Source organism: Microtus pennsylvanicus, chromosome X, assembly GCF_037038515.1.
Source record: "Microtus pennsylvanicus isolate mMicPen1 chromosome X, mMicPen1.hap1, whole genome shotgun sequence".
NCBI classification, from domain to species: Eukaryota; Metazoa; Chordata; class Mammalia; order Rodentia; family Cricetidae; genus Microtus; species Microtus pennsylvanicus.
Genome location: NC_134601.1, coordinates 120294440 through 120312270, shown reverse-complemented (window position 1 = coordinate 120312270; position 17831 = coordinate 120294440). Strand labels below are relative to the sequence as shown.

The 17831-nt window shown below is 40.5% G+C and overlaps 1 protein-coding gene across 2 annotated transcripts in view; it reads right to left on the bottom strand.

The window, feature by feature from the left end:
- Positions 1-17831, bottom strand: part of Vegfd (vascular endothelial growth factor D) — a 32736-nt gene that overhangs the window by 618 nt on the left and 14287 nt on the right. Inside the window, exons 2-6 of one of the 2 annotated variants that reach the window (XM_075958140.1) lie at positions 16035-16260; positions 10391-10581; positions 7659-7807; positions 6197-6297; positions 1190-1385 (exon numbers count right to left, since the gene is read on the bottom strand). In XM_075958140.1, coding sequence (XP_075814255.1) covers positions 1190-1385; positions 6197-6297; positions 7659-7807; positions 10391-10581; positions 16035-16260 — 863 coding nt within the window. Of the gene's footprint in view, positions 1-25; positions 1386-6196; positions 6298-7658; positions 7808-10390; positions 10582-16034; positions 16261-17831 lie in introns of those variants that run through there. The other variant, XM_075958139.1, reaches the window with a different exon arrangement.

Below are 17831 nucleotides of genomic sequence, written 5' to 3'. Positions count from 1 at the left end.
CAAGTAAACCATTCAGCTCTGATTTCATTTGATTCTGCTTTCAAAGAAAAATTTCCAGATGTGTTTAAAGTATCAATGTAATATTCTAATGGGCACTCAACTGGCTGAGGGCTCAGCCCTAACGAAGATGTTGGTACCGCCTCCTCTAAAGCTCAGGGCACATCGCAGAAGAGGGGTCGGGAAAATGTCCGAATCAGAAGCCAGAGAGAAGGGCTAGGAAATGCCATCTTCGAGGCTTGATGGTGCCTTTGCAATTTGGAACTCACAACAGCTGCGAGAATCTGCCCTAGGCCTACAAAAGGTGGCCACTTCTGCATTTGTGAGGGGCCCCACCCCTCTGTAATGAACTGTAGGCTACCGATAGAAGCTGGGAGACTGGGAGTCACTGTCTTCAGCTGTGGTGCTACTGGTGGGTGAGCGGAACAAGCTCTGACAGATGGTTCCAAGCCTGTGGTCACACAGATGGCCCCGACTGTCTATAGAGGGTCACAAAACAAAACAAAGAGATCTGAGTGTGGGAAAGGGACTTGAAGGGAGGAGATGGGTGGGCAGGAGTAAGATGCAGGTAAGAGAGTGTAAGGGTAAAAGTACTTAGGATGCATTTTCTGTGTGCATGAAATCATCAAAGAAAATGTTTAATTATTTTTTAAAAAATCTCAGTGGTTAATTTGAGTAGGTTTTGAAATTGATCAAAGTCCAATCAACGGCCTCCAAGGATCATAGTCATCCAGAAACTTCTTGCCTACACAAATCTAGTGCTAGCCTCTTTGTTGAGAAAACACACACACACACACACACACACACACACACACACACAGAGAGAGAGAGAGAGAGAGAGAGAGAGAGAGAGAGAGAGAGAGAGAGAGAGAGAGAGTAAGCTTGCTGAGCTGAACCACCCTTAACCTGATTGTTTAAATGTCAGTGACTTCTTGTTTTGCTTATGATAGCACGATACCAGGCATGGGGTGCAGGTGTGAAATTCATGAGACCCTGTTTTGAAACAACAACAACAGAATTCATCATGACTCTACATGCTTCCACTTATGTCTGAGATGCCAGACCTCTGTTTGTCTGTTTTTTAAGGGGTTGCTTGGGCAATGAGACAAAGGAGCCACACCGAATCAGATCGCTATGCCCTTTAAATGGCACCAGTCAATGCTGTTAAGGGGTAAGCGAAAAGACCATTGACCTGCATGTGTCTGGGTGAAAAATCTTGTGTTTTTGGCAGCAGCTCTCTAGACTTTCTTTACATTCAAAGCAACTGCAGTTTTCTGGGTGCTGGATGAGATCTCCAGGACATGATGTTTTGCAGACACACTCACAACGATCTTCGTCAAACTTCATGTGTGGTCCACAGAGAGCTGGTTCCTGGAGATAAGAGTGGTCTAAACAGAAAAAAGAAAGTGTTGGTTTGGCGACCAATGTCTAGAGGATGTAATGATCCCAATTAATTGCAAGTTTTACATCTTCCCAATAAATTGGATCTTCCCAATTTTCTTGCCTATAGATTTTTTTACCTTAATTTTTTCATAGAGTGAGATCCATCACTGATTTCAAAACATAAACATAGAACTCATGTGTTTTCTTAGGTTTGAAATTGAAAAATCATAAACTGAATATTCATAACAAATTTTTATGTTGTTGAGCGACCTTTTAAAAATATAAAATTCTGTGCTGGAAAGATGGCTCAGGGGTTAAGAGAATTCCTTGCTCTTGCAGAAGACCTAGGTTTGGTTCTCAACACTCACATGGTGACTTAAAACTACCTATAACTACAATCCCAGAGGGTCTGTTGCCCTCTTCTGGCCTGCAGAGGCACTGCATGCAAGCATATGCAGACAAGGGAGACAAAATACTCATACACATAAAATTAAAATAAATACATCTTTAACTACACCCACCCACCCCACATACTTATGCAAACAACCATCAGTGACAAGACATAGGCTGCCTGTGGGATACAAATGTAGTCCTCTCCAGTGTTTTAAAAGAGTGGGAACCAGAAGTACTGATGTTGAAGAAATAGTTTCCTCAGAACTTCCGATAACCAATGACACACTTCCTTTCTCAGATCACACACGTGTATGAAATATATACAAGGTGACAATGGATGGTGGTCCAGTCTCAACTAGTGGACTGAAATTCATTGCAGAAAGAATAAGAGATGGGCTGCAGGTGTGACACCGTTAGTAGGATGCTTGCCTAGAGCAGGAGAGAAGTTCTGGATTCCGTCCCCAGTGACTCCTAGACTGAGTGTGGTGCCATGTGACTCACTCCACAGGTAGGGGCAGAAGAATCAAAAGTTCAAGGTCATCCTCTGCTAAATATTGAGTTTAAGGTTCAGCTGGAACAAGAGTCTTTCTCAAAGCAAAAGCAAACAACATGTGGAGAAGGTGAAAAGTTTGGAAGAACTTGAACTTTTCATCTCAGCATTCATGAAGGTTTTGGAAGAAAATGAGTATCTCTTCCCCAAGCCTGCTTCTTTTCCAGTTTGCCTCATTTGGAGACTGGCACCATTGTCCACTCGGTCCCTTGTGCATGCCCTCTCTTCTCCATCACATTGCCTCTGTCACAAGTCACTCAATCCCTTGTGTTTTTTCTGTTTGTGGATGCTACTTGTGTTACAACCACACAACCGAAGTATGTGTCCCCTCAGGTGACTATCAAATGCAAACCTGATCCCATCAAGACCGAAGCTTTAAATGTCTTTAAAAAAAAAACAAAAAACAAAACAGGGTTTTCTGTAGCCCTGGATGTCCTAGAACTTGCTTTTTAGATCACACTGACCTTGAATTCAGAGAGATTCACCTGCCTCTGCCTCAGCCACGCTAGTGCTGGGATTAAAGATGTGAGCCACCACGTCCAACCATGCCTTAAATGTCTTAAAGTTTTTCTGCACACAAAAAGGCCAAACTTTATACCAGAATATTAAACATGAAAAGACCTTCCATGACCTTGACCCTAAAAACCTCCCGTACTCATTCTCACCCTTCCCTTCCTCCCTCTTTTCTCTTCCATCTCATCCCCAAATGACAATTTCTTATGATCCAGTCTTATGGTTTTGACTACTCTTTAGTTGACACATAATTACAAATTACATGGACTAGATATCCACAGACTCCATTCTTAATTTCATGCAGAGTTTGAAAAAGATGAGCCGCATATACTCTAAGTCACTGAGGCAAATATCAATTTAGGGCAAGACAAGGCTTGATTACTGAAAAACAGTTAAGACTCTTAAAAGAGTCATTGAGCACTAGGTGGCAGCAGAGGTGCACAAGAAAGTGTTGTGCAGGCCTGGCTCCATTCATGAATAGTTTAGGGAAATGCAATCCTGGGGTGTTCAGCAGATTGTGGCAGAGCGGAACATTATGTCCTTACAAGCAAGTTAAAAGAAACAGAGACTGGATGCAAGAGAACTAGATTGAACAGCAACCAGTTGAGGCTGACACCTTGATTTCCATCCCTAGGGAAGTTGACTCTGGGTTACCACTGTGTTCTGTCCTTGGCCTTCTTCCATTCTCCACTATTATTATGTTTTATCCAGTATAGCAATGATAAGAAAATGAGTTGGACTTGCATCAACCACGTCTATTTGGAGAATAAATGACTGTAGAGAAGGCAATTAGCTCAATACCTTTTTATGCAGAAAAGGTGTTTAGTGCACAGAAAGTAATGTATCATCAATAGAAAGGGACCACCAGAGAAACAGATGGAAACTTAGGGCACACAAGGATGTCATGAGTGATGAAAACTAAAAGTAATCGGGATTCAGTCCATCCTCCTTCCTTACTGCAACCATTGCTACAGTTTCCCCCAGAAGATCCCTGCCCCCTCTCCTGCTCAGGTCAACTTATTCTCTTCTGCACTGTTGTTTGCTTGATCTTTTTACAATTCCAACAGATGCTACTACTCTCTTTCTTAAACCATTTGGGTGGTTTTCATTTTTTCCAGAAGATCACATCCAGACTTTTCCAGCACAAGCTTATTTAGTCTTTCTCTCTAATCCTAAGGGTTTCCCCAGCTTTGTCTCCTCATATGTACCCTTTTTCCTCAATATGTTATGTGTCTCTGTGATATGATTAATCTTTATTGGTGACTTTACTGGATTATAGAACCACCAAAGATGTACACCTCTGGTTGTGCTTCTGAGGACACTACCAGAGAGAGCTTTAACTGAGGAAGACCCACTGTAAACGTGAGCTGGGCACCCCAGACTGAATAAAAGGAAGAAGAGGAACAGGAAGGGCTATGTGCTGTCTGCTTCCTGACTGTGGAAACAATGTGATCAGCCCTCTCATGCTGCCAGGTCATCCCCAGCATGGCAAAGTGAAAACCATGTCAAAGTAAAAACCAAAATAAGCCTTTCTTTCTTTCTTTCTTTCTTTCTTTCTTTCTTTCTTTCTTTCTCTCTCTCTCTCTTTCTTTTTTCTTTCTTTTCTTCTTTCCTCCCTTCCTTCCTTTTCTCCTTCCTCCCTTCCTTTCTTTTTTCCATTGCTTTTGCCAGGTATTTTGCTACAGCATCAAGAAAAGTAACTAACACATCCCAGCACCTTGTTCATATTTTCCAGCAGCAGGTTTGTGCTTTGCTCTCTCACATTGGTGTTGAGCTCTTACAGCCCCCTGCTCAAAGCATACCTCTCCTTCCTTACTAGACCTTCTTACCTCAGTACACGAGCCTATCCAATGTGTTCTCCCAAGGAATTAACCCCCCTCAGAAAGAAAAGGCCTTACCCCAGATTATAAACCCTCCCACAGTCTGTAGTACCCAATCTGCTTACTTGAGATATCCCCAAGGGAGCTCTGACTTCAGGTAGGGCTGGATGATGACTTCTGAGTGACTGCATTGTGGTATTCTGGCTTGATTGTCACCCTATACTATATTGTGTCAGTGTGCACACATCTATATGTGTGAGCCTTTAACTACATAACTTTAAAAATATATTATCTCACATCCTAGTTTGAGCTCTTGAGGCAGCATTTAGAAAGCTGTTAAGAACCAGAAAAAGAGGGCAAGTGCAAATCACAGCTTGCTATTTAGTTTCTATGACAGATTCCATGGAGCTTAATCTTTTTTATTCTTGTTAAATCATAGTTTAAAGCAAGCGAGTTCACACTGCATGTTCCTTTGTGATAGTTTTCAGTGGAACCATGTTACATGTTATGGGGAGCAAATAAAAAACTCATGCATTGTCAAACATATATTCCTTCTGGAACTCACAGCTTTACAGATTGGAAAAAAGATTGACAGGCTAGCAATCCCCAGTGTGGCTTAGCCCAATACCAGGGTTTTCTCCAGCTCTGGAAAAATGTTTCCCTGTGTTCTTCCATTCTTTATATTTTTCCATATTATTGGCTTGATTTCAAATTATGTGCTTCACCCTGAAGTAATTTTTTTAATTAAAATTTAATATTTGTTCTTGAAAATATGCTTTTGGGATGCTTTGGTCACTCTGTACTTTTCTTTGAGAATGAACAGTAGAGTGATTCGTGGTGGATATGGTCACAACAGAGAAGGCTCTAGAATCCAAATGCTTCTACAACCGTTATCTTTGTAATAATGAGGAAATAGCTAGATAACTTGGGATGGACACTGTGTGCTTGTGAAAAGGGAAAATCATAGGGTTTCATGAAGATTACAAGATTGTCTGATGTTGTGGCATGAATGTAAAATGTCCCCCATTGGGACCTTGGGAGAGGGTTGAAGGGGGAGGGGAGAGACAGGGAGGGGAGCAGAGAAAAATGTAGAGCTCAATAAATATCAATGAAAAATGTCCCCCATTGTATTTGAACACTTGATTCCCAATTGGTTTTGTTCCAGAAAGTTATGGAACCCTTAGGAGGTGGGGCCTTTTGGAGGAAGTACACTACTAGAGGTGGGTTTTGGTGGTTTATAGTTTCACCCCACTTCCTGTTCTCTTTTTGCTTCCTGTGTGCAGATGAAATGTGATCAGTCAGTTTCCTGCTTCTGATGCCATTCTGCCTGCTCCCATGCCTTCCCCACCATGATGGTCTGTATTGCCCACAAACCATAAGTCAAAATACACTTTTTCTTTCTGAAGCTGCTTTTGGTTGCTATTTTATCACAACAACAAAAAAATAACTAATATGCCTGGTCATAGTAAGTCCTCAATCATGTTCACTGCTGATGTTCTTTTTATCACTGTGGTCATTACTTCACTATTGCCATCTTTACCTTCTGTTCCAGGGAGTGGATTCTCATCCTGTAAAACACATTTACATTTGGTGTTATCCCACAGCATGTCAATAGGACAGAGTTTCTTGGATTGAGGACATCTAGGAAAAGAAAATAATGAGCCATATTTAAATTTTTTTCAAGGTAATTCTCCTTTGAGAATATTAAGTAATTCTCAATATTTAATATCTTATCATCTAAATATTCTATGTGGAGAATTCTAGTGCTTTTATATTTTGTTTCTAAGAGTCATTCAGGAGAACAAATGTTTGAGAGCACTGTGTCACACAGCATGGTGACGGCTAAGAAATGACAACTATGTGAGAATAATTAAGGTTTTAAAGACCTTTACTTTGAGGACTAGAGAGATGGCTCATCAGTTTAGAGTGAGCACTTTTCTTCCATGGGACCTGAGTTCGGTTCTCAACACCCATGTGGGTAAGCTCACAACCACTTGTAACTCCAGCTCCACGTGATCCAGCACCTTCTTCTGGACTCCAATGGCACTTGCACACATGTGCACAGACCAACAAACATGCATACACAGACACAAACATAAACAAAATAAAATAGAGAGCTGAGTTTATATTTATGAATGGCATTTTACTAGATAGTAACTCTATAGTTGTCAATATTCTATTAGGAAATCTTTAGAAAGTAAACTGGAATTCAGGAGAGTCACTGCTTGCTCTGGAGTGAGGGGACACATGGTAGCTTGGAGGCTGGTGCAGTTTTGCCATGTATTCGACCACTCGTGTTAAGAACAAAGGTGTTGGGCCAATGTGGCGGCACATCTTGAATCCCCGAACTCAAGAGGCAGAGGCAAGTGGATCTCTGAGGGTTGAGGAAACCTGCTCCACATAGGAAGTTTCAGGCCAGCCAGAGATACAAAGTGAGACCTTGTCACAAAAAAAGCAAAAACAAAACAAACAAAAAACAGGCACAAAAACCTCATATGTGTCTGCAAGTAAACCTGACAAATTTATAACCATCAAGGTTTGGGACCTACTGCAATATATACGTAGAACCTAATAAAAATATGTGTTTCAAATACTATGAGTAGATATGGTTTTGAAGCCAAAAGATAAACAATTTTAATGAAGAGATGATAATTTGATAATTTTACATGTATTTCTTTTGTCTAACATTTTATTAATGTATATTGTGAAAAATAATGGGTTTGACCATGCTCTATTCAGGCGTGCATAAAATATACTTTTTGAGATTTACTTGCACCTTTACCGTCTCTTCTCCCCTCTGCCCCCTCCTCTTCATCTGTTTCCTTTTTCCTAAAAATTCCCCTTGTACTTTCATGACTTTTTGTTTTTATATTCACAAGACATAAAACACACAACACATGTCTTTCTGGGGATGCCTCTATAATGGGTAAAGGGATAAAGGAATGCACACACAATTTTGTCAAAAGCAAGAACAGACATTATCAAGTCCAGGAAATGCTTACTGATCTTCTTCTGGGATCTGAATGGATCTTCTGATAATTGAGTAGGAATGGCGGGGGCCCGTGGGCAAGCACTTACAGCCTGTATGGTTGGCAATTTTAACAGGCACTAACTCAGGCACTGATGTCAGAGGCACTGATATCTCAAAGAGCTACAGCAAAGAGAGAGAACCATGATGTAAATTTTATTATAGATTTTTTTTCAGTTTCCACAATCTGTATTTTTGTCCTTGTTTTCATCGTAATGACTCTAGCAAAGTTATCCATGCAGAATGGAGTTACTCATTGTAAGAGGCTTGGGATGTTGGGAGCCAGGAAACAGGGGACATGTCCAGCTTGGTAAAGTCTCTTAAGTGTTTTCCAAATCTGTTCTTTTCACCATCACTAGAGTTCTTGAAAGTGGTACCACTGGTCCCTGCTCTTGTTTTAAATTTAAGTGTAAACTGTAAGGATAAATGAAATTAAATCCTTGGAGGTTCTTTGAGATTTGGGTGGATTCTATGTAATTTGTAATATTGTAAATTGTAATACAATTGGGGCTGTGCATGGTTTGTGAGATTTATTGTTTCTTGATTATGGTATAGCCATGAGAAGAATATAACCTGGAAGCCATGCTGGTCCACGGGATTGGGGATATAGGAAGCAGGTTTGGCCTCGCATAACACCTTGGAATATTTCAAACCTCAGATACACAAGAAAAAATAATTTATCATCTTTTGAAGCCCCTGAGTTTTAGAGCATTTGCTATAAAAGCATTGTACCAGTTAAGATCATACCCAGAAAGAGAATTATAGCTAGTGTGTCTATTCCTATGCTTCTATATGCCTGCTCTATTGTAAATATTTTATTATTAATTTCTGTATCGCTTGTAAAAACATTATATTTGGGAGGCTGGAGAGATGGCTCAGTGTTTAAGAGCACTTGGTACTTCTACAGAGGACTTGAGTTCAGTTCCCAGCACCCACTTCAAGTGGCTCCAGGGAATCTGGTGCCCTTTTCTGGCTTTCACAGGCATTACACTCATGTAGTAGACACATATACAGACTGATATAAATAAAACTAAAAAATATTTTTTTAAAAAAAATTACATGTTTAATGATATTTACATGATATATGGAAAAAGAGATGCCCAAAGGGAGTAAAGAAGTTTCAAGTGTGGTTCCATGAAGTGTAGATAGATTTGAACTTGGTTTTTAAGGCATTTCCACTCAATCACCAATCTATGCAGTTCTATTTAGTTTGTTTCTAAGAGACAGTTCGTTACATACTCTGTACCTTTAAGGTAGGAACTGCCAAACTGCATGGATATGCTTATTTGGAAAGAAAAACTGCTGTGCACTTACACAGGAATAAATTTCTTCATATGAATCACTTGTTGAGTGCAGCAGTCAAAACAAAGCAATCAGCTATCTACTAAGTGGAAACAACTCATTAAGGTCGTGTTTACTTGGACCTTTCAACATGTCATGAGACCTCCCTGAGAACCAGTCAGGGTGTTTTTCTGCATAAACTTCATGTTCTTGCATAATTCTTCAGCTACGGAATACCACCATCAGACACTGAACTCTCTTACGTTACACAAGCTTTGTTTTACTAACCATTGATTGTAGCCATACTTACGTCATTGTTTCTAGTTATCAAATAGTAGGGGTCAGATATGTTGAGTTCTAAAATTCTCCAAAAGGGTTCAGACACGAAATTGCTACACTCTTAAAGACAGTTTAGATGAGGGCGGGGGGACAAAATTTAGAAAAGTTTAATCTATTAACAAAACAAATGGGCATTTAGAACATTCCTTGGCATGGATGTATTTGGCACCCATGTAATTGTCTTTTACTACATGATCATGAGGAGACAAGTAAATGTGATAAATGAGTTGTAACATGTGAGGAATTCACAACAGAGGATCAAAAGGAATGTGGCTTGGTTGACAGCATTTTAATAGCGCTTTCCTAAGTGGGTTACTTCAGTTCCCACACACAGCTTTTACTACGTCTTACAAGAAGATGGTAGCCACGGACATTTAGCTACAGGGGAAATGTGATTTGATTCATTTATTTTATTTCCTTCTCGGGCACTGCAGGATTCTTTCAAGACTCTTGTGCCGCAGATTCTCCCTTCATTCCCCACTCTACCCCAGAGACCCGGTCTCTCTTCCCTTCCCTATCAGGCTCTGGACCTGCTCTCACTGGTTCCGGGTTCCTTTGATTCTCGCACATGCTTACATTCCCCACCATGCTAATAGTGGGCACCCACCAAGTGGGAAGTCCGCTACCATTTTCCCTCTCTTCCTATGCCTGCTCCCTCCTTCAGCCTCTTCAGTTTTAGGGTGAGAGCACCTCCCCCTCTTAGCTGGTCCTCTTTGCGTTCCTACTTCTCTCTTCCTCTGACTCCACCCCCACACTTCAGTCAGCTTTTCTCCATCATTCCAATTAAACTCCATATACGGGAACAGCTACATAAGACAGCACAGCTTCCTTCATTTCTTTTAACACCCTGTTCTAGTAACATCCAAAGGTCCGTCTTGATTTTACAGCCTTAGGTAGATGGGAACTAACGAGGCTGCGTCATGGCGGATATTATATTACCTCCCTGAGCTTCAATTTCCTTCCCTGACAAGGAGGATAAGATAGCCTCTGAGTTTGTTTGGGGAATTGGATGAGGTTCCCCACATGAAGGATTTAGCTCAGTTGCTTGGTGACAAGGTCAGCGGCAGCATCTTCATTTCCTCGTACCTGTTTGGAGATGTAGGAGGTGCTGGTGTTCATACACATCACACTCTCCTCATTGCAGCAGCCTCCACACCGGAACACGTTCACGCAGGGGGGCTTGAAGAACGTGTTGGTTGTCTTTCCCAGCTCGCTGGCGACTTCCACGCAGGTCTCTCGAGGGCTACACTGGGTTCTCTGCCATTCCTCATCTATAACTGCAGGATTAAAGTTCATTGAGGCCAGCAGACAAAAATGGCCCCGGTACACAACATAGCTGTTTTCATGCCCGCCCGCCCGCCCACACCTTTTTGTACTTGTTTATTTTACTAGGTGGGTATTTAAACATTTCTTTTAGAAATGTATTTATTTTATGTGTATAGATGTTTGCCTACATGTATGTATGTGTACCACATGTGTGGCTGGTGCCTTTGGAGATTAGAAGAGCTCATTTGATCCCCTGGAACAGGAGTTAGAGATAGTTGTGAGTCACCACGTGGGAAGAGAACCCGGGTCCTATGTAAGAATGGCAAGTGGTCTTAACCCCTGAACCATCTTTCTAACCCCTAGATGGATAGTTTTGTCCATCCTTCAGTCAAAGATGTGCCTGCAAAAAAATTTCTTAATTGAAATCTCTATACTTTTCCATTGATACAATCACTTCATAAAATATTTTATTTTCCCTTGGGGGAGCACTATGTTTTGCAAATAGCCACACACGTGCCATTTGCAAAGGCTGAATAATAAGGAAACCAGTGGACTAATATGGAGACATAACATGTGAGGGTCATTTCTCAAGCAACTTACCAGGTGCAACTGTAGGAATAGGTTTTAAAATCATAGAGAAATAAATTTCTGTTGTCTGCTTGTATAAGTGCACAGAGACTTAAAGCCGGCAAGCACACAAGTGGGTGTTCCAATGGAATTGATTTTTCCTCAAATCAGACTTTTCACGTTTGAAACCGTCCACGGGTTTTTAGAAGATGATAAGATAAGCCCTTTCCTTTTAATAGAAGAAGCAGATCCCTGGCCATAACTAATTTGAGGGAAACTAGAAAAAAGGAAATACAGGGTGTTGTGGAATAATCTTTTTGTATACCATGAAGATGTGTCTTTGCCAAGGTACCTTCTAACTGGTTTAATAAAGAGGTGAAAAAAATGTAAAAATTAAAAACAGAAATATAAACAAAAAAAAAGAGCTGAATGGCCAATAGCTAGGCAGGACTGGATAGGCAAGACTTCTGGGCATAGAGGAAGAGGAGGTGAATCAAGGTGCAGGAGACCTTCCTAGGTCTCAGATGGGGTTGAAGGTGACCTAGTTATAGTTACACTTTTCTTTGTTACCAAATTCATAAAACTCACAAAGGAGATAGAAAATGTACAAGATTGAGAAACATAAAAGATTAAATTGTTTAAGAAAATGTTTTAAGGTCTAAAAATATATTTTAGATTGGTGATACAAGCTACTGTAAAAATAGTTTAGGTAAAAAACTTTGGACTCACTAAGATAGAATAAATAATACAGTACTTCCTCCAAATTTGCCAAACACATACGGACTAAACATTGTGAATGTAATTCTTACTTGAAAATGTTCTTATTGTATATAGTTTTACTTTGTTAAAGTTAAAACTATCCCTTATTATTTGGACAGTACCTGATAATTGTTCTTACTGTATATAGTTTTACTGTTAGAGTTAAAAGAAAACCTTTTCTTTATATTTAGACAAAAAGGAGGATATGTTGTGTAATAATCTTTTTTTATAACTGTGAAGATTTATCTTTGCCAAGGTTCCTTCTGATTGGTTTAATAAAAAGCTGAATGGCCAATAGCTATGCAGGAAGAGATTAGCCAGAACTTTCAGGCAGAGATAGAGGAAGAGGAGATGAATTAATGTGTGGGAGAGATACCAGAGGACACAGAGAGGAAACAGGAGGTTCAAGATAGAAGAGAGGTAAAAAGTCATGAGACAAAATGTAGATTAATAGAAACGGGTTAAGTTATAAGAGCTAGTAGGACAAGCTTAAGCCACAGGCAAAACATTTATAATTAAAATGAACTCTCTGTGTAATTATTTGGAGCTAGCAACAAAAGAAATTTCACCTACATTAGGGTTGGGGAGATGGCTCAGTTGGGAAAATGTGGGCTGCACATGTGCAAGGACCTTAGTTCAGATCCCCAGAACCCACATAAAAAGCTGGGCATGCTGATGTACCCCTGGAATCCTAGTGCTGGGAAGGAAGAAACAGATGGATCTCTAGGGTTTGCTGGCCAGGCAGGCTATTCAAATCAGTGAGCTTCAGTTACAATAAGAGACCCTATTTTAAAAACAAAGGTGGAGTTATGGATGGTTGTGAACCCACCTTATACAGATGATAGGAAACAAGCATGGGTCCTCTACAAGAGCAGTATGTACTCTTAACCTCCAAGCCACTTGTCCAGCCTGAAAGTCACTTTTGAAGCTACTACCAACTGAGGGCAGCCTCTGGCCAACAGGCAGGGAGGAAGGGGCCCTTCACAGTCCAAGAGTCCATGTGCAACTTAATCCTACAAGCAACCGTTGAATGAACTTGGAAGTACATTATGCCCCAGTTGAACCTTGAGATTCTTGGAGCCCAGATGAAGACCTTGACTGTAGGCTCCAGAGAGATCCCGAATAAGAAAAAAAAATCCTGGCCATGCTTGTATTTCAGATCTCTAAAAAAATGTGAAAACCCAGAAATCTGTTTTACAAGTAGGATGGCACCTCAAGAATTAATTTTTAGGTTGTCCCCAGGCTCCGGCCTCCACAACCGTATGCATCCGTCTGTTTGGGACAATCAAATTTGGGAGTAAGATATAGTAACAGGCAAACAGTTCTATACACTGTATTTAAAATATGTGTATTGGTGGGTGTGGTGGTTTGAAAGAAAATGACCCCCAAGGGGAGTGACACTATTAAGAGGTGTGGCCTTGTTGGAGTAGGTGTGGTCTTTCTGGAGGAAGTGTGTCACTGTGGAAGCAGGTATTGAGGTTTCACATATGCTCAAGTCACACCCTGTGAGACAGACCACTTCCTATTGCCTGTGAGTCAAGATGTAAGAACTCTAGCTCCTTCTCTGGTACCATGTCTGCTTGCAAGCTGCCTTGCTTCCCGCCATGAAGATGGGGGACTAAACTTCTGAACTCTAAGTGTGACACAACAATTAAATATTTCCCTTTCTAAGAACTGCTGTGGTCATGGTGTCTTTTCACAGCAACAGAAACCCTAACTATGACAATGGTCCTGGAGAGATGGCTCAGAAGTACCAGCTGCTCCTCCAGATGACCTATGTTTAGTTCCCAGCATCCGTATGGAAGCTCACACCTCTAACTCAATTCCAGTGAATCTGATGCCTTATTCTGGTCTCCATGGGTACTGCATACATGTGGTGCACAGACATACATGCTGGCAAAACACCCATACATACATAGAATATAAAATTAATACTTTTAAATTTCTGATGATAAAACTCATTTTCAGGCTGTATGCATGACACAATTATTTAGCATTGCTAGGGGGTGCTATTTAAATTGCTACTATTAGTCATGAATCTTTGACAGAAAGAGCAATTGACTTATGAAAATATCCATTGTTTAAAACGCTATTTAAATGTTATTTTCTACTTGATTTTTCTCTTTAAAGTTATAACTTTTAAAAGTTGGACGAGATTATAATCAAAATCTCATGCAGTAATGACCAAGACCACTGACTAAGGTTCCATAAGGCCAGTTTTTTTTTTTTTTACTATGGCCCAGAAAATTACCCTGAAATCCTTGAGAGGGAGTAGATAACAAAACATAATCAGTGTAACACACTTATTTGATTATCTGTTTCTTCTAATTTAAGGAATAACTTCAGCTGGTCCTCCACATAATTAGGAGGGAAACCATGGAAGCTGCAAATTCTCTGATTTTTTATGGTTTCCTTCTTAGAAAATGTCAACCTGGTTGACTTTTACAAATCACTGCCTTGTGGTTTTATGGGAAAACTGTCTTTACAGGTCATCTGTACATGCCCCTCGGGCCGTCGGACACGTAATCTGGCCAAAGTCTGCAGTCTCCAGATGCAGTTGTTTTTGTCAAGTCCATGTAAAATCACCACATGAATCAACAACTAGACCCTCACTCAGACACACAGTCCAACTCATGAGCACAAAGAACTTCCTTCACACATACGCTGCCATGGGATTCCCCTCACTTCCATACAGCTTTCCCCAAAACTGAATCCTGTGCAATCCATTCTTTAAGAAAAAAAGACAACTCTAGATAGAAAGAAAAGAATAATTCCTGCTTAAGGATCGACTGAAATGAAGCAGTAGATATACTCAAGTACTATGTGGTAATATTTGTATCTACAAGACTAAATCTAACAAGGCCACTGGTTTCTCAAGTTATGTTGATATTTTATCAGAGAGCTATATGCCTAATCAAGTCCACACAACTTTATTTAAAAACATTTCATTCATTGTATCACAGTATGTATAAACACTAGTCTTGTAAAGAGTCTATATCTCAATCTGGATATCATGAAAGTGGCATAAGTATACACAGCACATCTATCTTCACCCCTACCCCAGGAATAAATTCGGAAATATAATGGTCCCTTGATATCTGTGGAGGACTGGACCCAGGATACCCTACAGATAGATACTCAATCATTGGGTTAACAAATTCCTTATATAATTGGGCTAGAATTTGTAAATAGCCCCCCTATATCTTCCTTTACACTGGAAATCATGTCTCGATAACTTCTGGTAACACAAATAAAATACACAAATTCCATACAAATAGTCATTACAATATATTGTATGTCAAAACAAGGTATGGATATGTTCAGAACACATGCATTTCCCTGAAGTATTTGACATGTGTGATGGCTGACCCCATGGGGGGTGGGCAGAACCTGAGGATCCAAAAGGGTGACTGTATGTTTGCATGCTATTTTCTAGTCCTAAGCTTTGATTATTTTGTGTCAAGAATTTTCTCTGTTATTCTCTGAGTAACCAGAACCCATTATTATGCCTTACTGTGCAATTTATACCTTTAGCTTTTAGATAAAAACCACAGAATTCTGAAGAAAAGCCATAACTCTATTCTTGGTTTTCCTCTCTATCTGCATAGTAATTGAATGAATAGTGAGGTTATTTTAAACCTGTTTTTCCCTCCCTAAAAGCAGTCTTTCTGTATTACCATGCCCTCAAATTCCTGAGTTAAACTTACTTTGATAATGTGAAATGTTTTTGGGTTGCACATAGACATCAAAATCATACTGACTATTCTTCTTTGTGGAGTAGGCATTTAAAACACAGATTTCTTGAGCTGGCAAGATGGTTCAGTGGGTAAAGGTGCTTGCTGCCAAACCTGAAGATCTGTGTTCATTTCCTGAGCCCCACAAGGTAGAAGGAGAGAAATGACTCTTGCAAAGACTGATTTGTTTACATTTTTATTACATCTGTTTATTTATGGAGGAGCATACGTGCGGCTGAGAACCATTCTCATCTCTATCCAGTGAACCGTCTTGCCATAAAGAGAAAGACTCCCCTTCCCCCGCCCCCCCATAGATACCCACCCTACTCAAACTTTTGGAAGGAGTTGGTACCTGTGCCACTATCTGATAAGGACATAATCTGCCATTTCACTCACACACCTACCTTTTAGCGTTTCCGTATCATAGAATGTTGCCGCAAATCTAGTGGAGCGATGGGATGTTGAGCGTGAGTCCATACTGGCAAGGTTCTTGAGCTTCAGCCGGCATCTCCACAGCTTCCAGTCCTCGGAGTGTGCGACTTGCAGCAGCTCCTCCAAACTAGAAGCAGCTCTGATCTGTTGTTCAGATCGTTCTAACATTGACCGGGATGATCGCTCGAAAGAAAAATCCTAGTTTGAGAGTAAGTTACAAAGATATCGTGATAACTGTGGCTGCTAACAGTTTGAACTATAGACCATCTGAAAAGAAGCTAGACAAGGTTATTCAAATGTGCACTGGGGCCTAGGACAAACCATGCCTAATGGTGGACTTCAAAATGATAGATCCATCTACTTCCTTACTTCCAGAGCCTGAGCACATTGTCTTATTCAGGAAAAATGCATATATAATGGAGGTAAAGTCCTTGTGATATTAGTCACATGAACCCAAAGTACAATGAGCAAGGTCCTTAGAAACCAGGAGAAGACAAAGACACAGCAGGGTCATGTAAATACGGAGGCGGACATGAAGTGATGAGGCCACATCTCAGGGATTACCTCGAGCCCCCCAAAGCAGACGAGGCAATGCGTCATGCCAAGAGAGTTTGACACCTTGATTTTTGGGATTTTGTTGTTCCGAGACACCAGATTTATGACACTTTACTATTGCAGCCACAGATAAGCAGTAAAGATTCTTTTCTTGTCCAACTTTTGTGATGACAGCCCCATTTCCTAGTTTAAGATGAAGTCTTGCTATTTCTCTGTGGTTGCATCTGAACTGTATTGGCTAATATGATGCAACTAGACTAGATGGGTATATTTGTGGGGGTGGGGAGCCCAAGGCAATATTTTTGATTCATAACTACTTGTTCAAAAGTAGGGGCTTAGCTATACAAAATAATAATACATACATATATATACCAACGGAGCCCATTTCCTACTAGAGTATTTTCCCCAGCCCTGGGGATCAGTCTTTGGGCCCTAAGCATGCTAGGTAGGTATTTTGCTAACTGACCATCCCCCCAATTCTGGAGCTGAGCTCTTGATGGCCTCTCTCTCCCAGGCTCACATCTTTCAGTCCTGCAGCTTTGACTTGATGGTTCCATAGTTTATCAGCATTTAGTGTTTAGATGACTTTACATGTTTGTTTACTACTGTTTTATTAACCAGTTGTAGTCTATGAACTAAAAAATAAAAGTCAAAATATGTATCTTCAAGATTATGGCTTTTGTTGTTGTTTTGAGGCAAGGTCTCATTTCGTAGCCAAGGTTGGTCTGGAACTTGTGATCTTCCTGCCTCAGCTTCCAAAGTCCTGACATCTCAGGCTTGTGTGATCATACCAGGCAACATTCACCTCAGTCATTCTGCCTAGATGTCCAGATGGAAGGCACATTTTGGCTGGAGGTAGGAGAGTATTAAATATGTTTGTAAGCTGGGGGAAAGAGCCAATAGAGAAGAAACTGAAAGCATATACAGGGGAGAGAAAACAGAGCCTCTAAGGCTTGACATATGGTGAGTTAGTTGATCAGTATGAAGATAATAATAATAATAATAATAATAAAACACAATTTGAAACAGGTGAGTCATAGGGAGCCCCATGGGTCTGTAGACAGCAAGGCTGCCTCAGAAGCTCGGTGAGATTATCTTGGTAGTTTCTCATTAGATCTCTGGAGTTTGAAACAAAGACATTTTTGGCAAGGAAGAGAAAGAAGCTTAAAGAGCACAGATGGAGTTTGTGAACTTGGCACTGAACGTGAGTGGCA